This window comes from Fusarium coffeatum (genome assembly GCF_003316985.1).
Source record: "Fusarium coffeatum strain FIESC_28 chromosome Unknown BRIP53273_contig_307, whole genome shotgun sequence".
In the NCBI taxonomy this organism is placed as follows: domain Eukaryota; kingdom Fungi; phylum Ascomycota; class Sordariomycetes; order Hypocreales; family Nectriaceae; genus Fusarium; species Fusarium coffeatum.
This window is the reverse complement of record NW_022158096.1, coordinates 78,454-86,435: the sequence shown is the minus strand read 5'-3', so window position 1 is coordinate 86,435 and position 7,982 is coordinate 78,454. Positions and strand designations below refer to the sequence as shown.

The window sequence follows — 7,982 nt, the reverse complement described above, 5'->3', positions numbered from 1 at the left end:
TCGCTTGCTACTATCCGCCGCCGCCGTCGAACCGACAACGACACATCCCTGGCCAGCTAGACTTATATAACTACTGACCGTACAATATAGTGGCTTAATATACCACTTTTGAAATGTGATCTCCTCATACTGTCTGAATATTGCATTGGCATTCTTTGGAAAGCTCACGCTGCAGTGGACTGTGAGTAAAGAGACATGTTGCTCAAGATCTGTCCCCGGGATATGCAAGCGCGATAAAATTTGAGCTCAGAAACTTGAAAGGTTTAAAAACGAATCTTGAAAAGCGTGGTATTTGTATTTATGACATACTCACACAGGTGTATATCTCTGTTGACTTACCACTTCGCAATCGTCCAATACGTACCCGGATGACAACAATGAATAGCATAGTAGTAAAGCAAGCACAAAGGAAGGTACTCAACTGGCATGATATAGCGGATGAAACAGAAGTAAATTTTTCTAGCATAGTCTGGGCTATCGATCAATGAACAGATTGAGATCACTCAACAGCCATCAGTCCGGGCCAGTGAGCGGAGTGGTGAACTACCTGTTAGTTGAGAGACAACACACATATCCCAATTATGCTGTAGGGGAACAAACAGCCATGCAGCTGCATATCGCACTCACCAACTGTCCATCGGCCATAGCCTCATTACCATGATTGATACGAGTGGAAGATAGACGCTCTAGTTCTTGGCTAGAGTAGTTGCTTAAGAGGAAGAGAAAGAAAACATACACCCCTGGGATCCATGTTTGTAAGTAATGGTGGCGAAGTATCGGGAACTTCTTACTCTGCTTGTCAATCACAGGGATCCACATAGTATTAGGACAAGTCGAATGCTGTATTGCGGAAGTCCTGTCGCGTCCTTGTCGACAGTTTTCTTCCGTTTGCTGCATTCAACTGGAAAGTCGTCGTAAGTAGGCCTGTGGTTGAGCAATATGTAGAGTGAACCCGAGTAAACTCAGATTCAACTGTGCCTTGTGATATTAGGAGTGTTCTTGATTGCGGTTGTATCTTCTTCGCTAACTAAAGTATAAGCGTTATGGTGTCGGAAGAATTAGCTGCCGTCAACATAAGAAACGAGATAACTCAGTCACTTTATGTTGGCTTAGACCAGCACTTAGACGACTTTATGATAGTAGCATAAGCCATAAAGAACAATTCTTGTGTTACTCACCTGACAAGGTTGCCGCAGAGGGGGACGCTTAGCCTCCGGGCCCAGGACGCCGATGAAGTGATGTCCAGGACATTATAGACATGTTCCTTGTTCTGTTGCCGACGTTACTTGGAAGTTCCTCATGATGTCTAACTCTACCTTAAGAGCTGGATATGTCGCCACGCTGGAGAGCTTTGAGTAAGGCACATGGTCCTCAACATCTGTCCTATTGTCTTCAAGCAAGTCTCTGTTAACTGTTGACAAGAGCAACTTCGATAATCAACGAGGTCTCAGTTCACAATTACAAACTATTCTTCAACAAGCAATAACCGCGTAATTGGTTTAGTGGTAAAATTCTCCGTTGCCATCCAAGTATCGGGGAGCCCTGGGTTCGATTCCCAGATTACGCATCGCAATCGACGCTTCAACGTCGTGATCCTTTTGATTTTTGCTTCTCTTTGGCGCTGCTTGTATAGCTGTGGTGTTGAGGCGGTGATGGTGACGGTCGAGGAGGGAGGCGCACGAGAGCACTGTCGGGCGTTAGCATCTTGCATTTTAGTAATCGACGATCAACCTAGTATGGTCCGTTTGCAATTCGAAAGGGTCTTATCGTTCTTATTCGAGTTTGGTGGAAATGAGAGTATGTTATCGTTGAGTTCAGTCTTGGCCGAATTAGCATTCACGCGGAATTGAGTTATCGCCCGTACCTTCCGTGTAAGTTGCAATGCCCAACCAACCTTCACCTTCTTATGTGATTGGCCGAACTCTTCTAACACGTATAGTTACCTCTAGCAAGCAATCGAATACAGGCAAGTACCTAGTATTAAACTGAGTGCTTGGCCAAAGAACAAAAGTTGCAAGCTGCTGGGCATAAGGCTTGTTTCTTGACGAACCTAATGCTTAATTGTTTGCACCTCGCAGCCAATGCCACGCGGTACCGACATTGTCGAAAATTGCCTGGCTCTCCTCTTTTCCCTACATCGATTCTGCTCTTATGACCGAAAACCTGTAGGTATGTTGAGGGTAACGTGATTTGTTCCGAAGAATGCAACCAGTGCTAAAAACGTCAATGGACGACATTGGCCTAAACAACGTAACTATTCATCGACGACCCTGGATTAGGAAAGAAAGACTCTCTCAGGATTGACAGTGCAGTGATGTGCATCCATGAGAGCAGGGCAGTAGATGAGTAGCCTATTAGTGAGGACATTCACAGCTTGGGGCTATCAAGGACTTGCTAGGACTCCAGCAACTGATTATGACACTCCTTATGAAGTGCCTTTACTCACTTCGAGTGACTTTTCGGATGTCTCCAGGTAGCAGTAGTATGAGGAATACATCTCGTGTTCGAATGATCTTTAGTCTCAGGGGTGAATTTATTCCTTCTATCATTTGCAAAAACAACTTAGGGAAACTTTAGAACATTGGCAAAGCTTAGTGTTTCTAAGATCCCTGGTCTCATAGACGTTAAATGTCTTAAACTATGCTGTGACAGCTGTATCCCTTTCAATGATACAGTATAGTGTCCTTTGGACTTAGAACCTGCAGTATCTGGCTGATAGCGGTGCTATACACAAAAACATGATACCTAGTTTCCATTACATCACAACATCATCCTGGCAGCCCTACAAACGGGTCATCCATCTCCAGAATGATCGTCCCCTAGCTAAAGAAGAACCTGCATTAAAACACGGCAGAGAAAGCAAAGGCCCACGAGTTTAAATCAGATCGCGAGACATCAAAACGGCGTTTGGGTATGGCCAGCGTCGGCACAGGCGGCTTGCACCGGCTGAAGCAGGGGATACACCTTGTCCCCGTACGAACCGTTGAGTAATAGTTAGCTGAAAGAAGGGATCCCTTTATTTAATCTCGTAATTGCAAGATTCAAAAGTCTGGGGAAGTGGAGGATCTTTGGATCTTGCATCGGTATTGTTTTCTCTTGGCAGTAGTTGTGTAAGTGATTGTCTTTTTGGTGTTTTATATAGAGGCAGTTAATTGGTGAGTTCTAGAAGAACGTGAGAACTTTAGCCACCACATACAATTGGGGTCAACGAGTTGGAGATAAACGCCGAGAATTTAGGCAAAGTCCTGTGTACAATGTTCTGCCAGCATATAAATGCACGGCATGTGAACAAAGCACTCCCATGCCAGACAAGGCTCGGGACTTGTCCGTGCAAACGAAACCACTTCTCCTTTGGAAGTAACCAAAGAGGAAGACTCCTCGATCGAGGCAGTGCAATTCAATCGGATTCAAGACAAGAGCACCGGGGAAGCAATGAACAGTACCCAAGGGGAAGGTGTACAACTTCAACTTCCTCCTTTCTTCCTTCACCCCTCGTCAGTTGCTCTTGCTCTTGCTTCCCTTCTCCGCACGTCCCCAAAAATGATAACGTTTCTGTCCCCTCCCCGCTCATCCCCGCACAGTCTCCAATTTCTATCTCGTAAAAAATACGTACAAGTAATTGGTCCCAATGGATTCGCTTGCAATTAAACTTATCCTTCTTTCTCGGACCCGCGCAGTATCTCCTTGAAGTTCCAGGGAAAGATAGTTTATCAGGTGGAGTTCTGGGTCTATGCCGTTTCTGGGGTGCATGCTCCGGAGCACAAGTACTGTACTTCAGTGACTTCCATCCATGTGTTGGCTCGAGCGAGACGCCATCAATGGATGTTTTCTTTGAGGGTTTTCCATATATCGCGCGAGTTAGAGAAACAGGTCACGATATGACATGATTCCACTTCTGTTGGCTTTCTCTCTCGTAATAGTCTCTGGTGAGTTTCACTTCAATCTGAAGCTCTTCAAGCTATGCTTTGCTTCAGTTATATGTATGCTTACCTACTTGGTGGATTCCATTACCTATTACCCCAGGATACCCGCCGTTACCGATCGTGCTTGACTCTCTTGCGCGTTCAATTTGGCTTTGTACGTAACAAGATCCGCTTCAACAAGGAGACCGCAACAATACCAGATTGGACCATTGGCTACTGAACGCAGCAGTCGAGTCTTGACAAGGCACGTAAATGTCTTGTTGAGACGCGACCGAGGTTACATACACTCTGTCAAGCATCTTCCTTTCGAATCAAAATCAAGCTCCTGCATATCAATTGCATTCCACTCTCTTAGATTATAAAGGTCTATTTTGGACCAAGGTCATAGTCAGATGTAGCGGTAAACTGTTTCCAACATTCTCATCAATACATTCTATCCAATTTCCTGAACTCCACCACGATTCTGTCTTGATTCACACGGCGCACCTGAAGGGCGTGACCATCTCCACACATGTCAAATTTGAGTCGTTGTAGGGCGCGGTTGACAGATGCTAAAATAGCTGATATACTGGATAAAAAGTTGTCGCAAAATAATCTCAGATACCTCAGTTGTTATTGATTAAAGCCAGCCGTTCGTTTGTCAGCTTCGACTTGAAGCGCATGCTTTTTCGCCCAAACATGATGCCAGGAGTCAGTCTCTCACAAGACCCATCCCTATTCAACCAAATCATCATTCAAAGGATCAGCACACTTCACCCAGAGGAAACCGTCAAAGTCATGCAAAGTGACATGTTATTATCGTAATTAACTATAAGACATACAGGAGAGTGGATATATGGTGTGCGATACTCCAATTCGAACACACTAAGCAAACAGACTTCCAGCACCCGATCAATGGCTTACATGATCTTGTTGAGGAATCGTCGCCAGGCAGGCCAAGTGGCAACCTTGGCGCGGTAAGCGTTGATCTCCTCCCAGTTGTGCTCACGTCGACCAGTGTCGACGTCGATCTTATCAATGGACAGCCAGCCCTCACGCTTCCAGAGGTAGCCAATAGCCCAGAAGGCAAGGACAACAGGGAAAGCAAGGTAGGAGATGAAGAATCCCTCGACAGTGCCCATACCGTCGGAACCAGGGGGGGCAACAATGGCAACGTAAAACTGAGCGATAAGGACGAGAACGATCAGACCGAGACTGAAGTACGAGCCAGCAACACCAAAGGCAGCCTTGAAGGGGATCTCGTCCAGAGAGTGACCCTGCTGAGCCCAAGCCTTACGGAAGCGGATGTGAGCGAGGCAGATAGAGCCCCAGGTGAAGAGGGTTGAGAGACCAGAAAGAGCCAGGAGCCAGTCGAAGATCTCTCCACCCTTGGGGTCCAAGTTGACAAAGGCGATGAAACCCATGAGGATGTGGACAATGACGGAAATGAGGGGACGACCACCCCGGTCAATGTAGGTGAACACCTTGGGAGCATAGCCGTTCTGGGCCATGGCAGTCAGAGTACGGGAACCACCATAAACACACGACACACCGAGGGACAGGACCGACACGAGAATGATAACGTTCATGAAGTGGTTCAACCCATTGAGGCCGGAGTACTCGCCAACAAGGACGAAGGGGGAAGCCTTGGCGTTGGAGTAACCGGAAATATTGAGTCGGTCATCAGTGCAGCTGATGAGGAGACCGATGAAGAAGAGACCAAGAACGAAGAAGAGCGTAATACGCCAGAAAATCTGCTTGATGGCACCGGGGAGGGCCTTGGTGGGGTTCTCAGACTCGGCAGCAGCAAGACCAACCAGCTCAGTACCAGCAAAGGAGAAAGCAGCAGTGACGAAGACTGAACAGAATCCCTTGAAACCGTTCTTGAAAGCACCGGGGTCCTCATTCCAGAGACGGGTACCCCAGTACTCGTTGTAGCGGCCGTTGTCGGGGCCGCCACCACAAACAAGAACGAGAGAAATGAACATGAAAGCAACGGTAGCACCAAGCTTCAAGCAAGACGACCAGAACTCTTCCTCAGCATAACCAATACCACCAAAGATATTGATGATGATAATGGCAACGAGGAAGATGGCGATAAAGATTCCTGGTGAAAGCTCCTCATTCCAATATTGGATACAGACAGCGCAGACGGTTAATTCGAGTGGTAGGACGGTGGCCCATTGTGCGACGTAGTTCCAACCCATGGCGAAACCCCAAGAAGGATCGATGAAGCGAGACGAGTAGATGTAGAAGCCACCGTTCACGGGATACATGACGGCAAGTTCACCAAGAGCGTAGACTATCGAACAACTCGTCAGTTTTCTCTTCATTTACCAAGCCGAGGTGAGTACATACCGACGTTGAAGATCATGGCACCAATCAGAATGAAATCAACAAGAACAGATCCAGGACCCTGTATCAAGTGGTCAGTAACATGCAACAGCAACAGCAACGCAAGAAACATAGACTTACGCCATTGTAGAGGGCTTTTCCTGAACCGACAAAGAAACCTGCACCGATAGAACCACCGATGGCGATCATCTGAAGATGGCGGGGCTTCATGCGGCGATCGAGTTCGGCATCGCCAGTGAACTTGCGACGCTGGAAGGACTCGAGCGTGAGACCATTTCGGGTCCAGTAGCTCTCCTCCTGGAAGGCAAAGCCGGCGCCCGTCTGGACATCTCCAGCCTGCTCGGTGACTGTGGTGCCCTTCTCCTGGCCGACATTAGTCGGGTTGTCGCTGGAGCTCTTTGACTCCATGTTGGATATTCCCCTGCTGGGTAACTCTGTGAGAGTTATAGGGATCAAAGATTGATGAAAAGGTCAAGGGACCTTGAGGAGAAGAAGGAGCGATGATGATCGAAATCGAGGGCGAACAAGGAGGGCAACGATGCTGCTTATATATAAGTCGAGGAGGAAAGGACAACAGCCAGAGCGAACTAGGGTCTCATTCGACTCGGTGCGCTAAAGGCAACAAGGTCGCCATTGTGGGAAGAATCCGTTCGACTTGAGCTTCTAATGAGGCCCCATGTTTGAAACCAGACCCCCCTAGTTTCCTGCTGCGTCGCCGATCAAGAAGAAGCTGTTAGGCTTGGAGCAAGTAAGCGGGTGGATATTAGAGAGGAACGAGAGGGCCTGAATGCCAAGAAGCGCGATACGGACGGAGGAACATGGATGGTTGGGGTAGGTCCAAAGTCTGAGATGGCGGAGCGGAGTCTATCAACGGCATGAGGGCCAGGGCCAGGCGACGGAGAGGAAGGAAGAAGAGGCGCCCGATTCGACAGATCCAACGTGGATGTCACGGTTATACGCACCCCTTGCTTGTTTCGTGGGAAGGAAGGAAGATTGAATCCTCGAATGGGCTGCACTGAGATGAGATTTGGAAAGAGGCAAAAGGACTGGGGAAGTTGCACATGTCTGTGCTTTCCGTGCCGTGTTTCTCGACAGAGCATACGGATATCCGTACACGGGTCGCACATGCATCTCCTGTGAGGACTGCACCTTCCCATTCCTGGCCAGCGGGCAATGTGAGCTTCAATGCTTCCATCTCACCAGAACGAGCAGACAATAGCTACTGGCCAGAATCGGTTCTGCGACATTTCAGAAGTACGACCAGGGGAGCACAAGCCATGCGAGACGATCAACCTAATTGAAGGTAAAGTGGAGAGAATTGGAGAGAACCCTCACCCCTGTCAAACGCTAATGCTTACTCCACTCGAGAGGGAAGGTACCGGTACATTGCAAAGGTACTGTCCTTCCTTGATGGATTCCTTCATGACCGGTCAAGGCAAGAGCGCGGTTCTGTCGCTTCTTTTCCCACTGCGTTAATCTCAGAAGAGTCAAGCCTTTTACCCGCCTGCCTAGTGTTTTCAAGGTGGGATTTGTCGACCAGAAGAGGCCCATACAAGAATATGAACGCATCATGTTACTGTGACGATACTGGCTACTATTCATGACTTCTCTATGGCAGTTCAATTGTTGCCAAGCATTTGTTATCTTTCAGTCAGCAGAAACGCCGAAACGCAACGGCTCGTGCACTGAATGCGAGCTTTCATTCATCTTCCTGGACGCAATGCT

General features: G+C 47.9%; 1 protein-coding gene across 1 annotated transcript; it reads right to left on the bottom strand.

Annotated features, from left to right (window-relative positions):
* Positions 1-4,822: 4,822 nt before the first annotated feature.
* On the bottom strand, positions 4,823-6,665 carry FIESC28_10430 (uncharacterized protein; the record flags this gene model as incomplete). Its single annotated transcript, XM_031164562.1, has 3 exons — positions 4,823-6,204; positions 6,261-6,318; positions 6,378-6,665. 3 exons carry the CDS (start codon positions 6,663-6,665, stop codon positions 4,823-4,825), a joined length of 1,728 nt encoding a protein of 575 aa, XP_031011388.1.
* Positions 6,666-7,982: the final 1,317 nt, after the last annotated feature.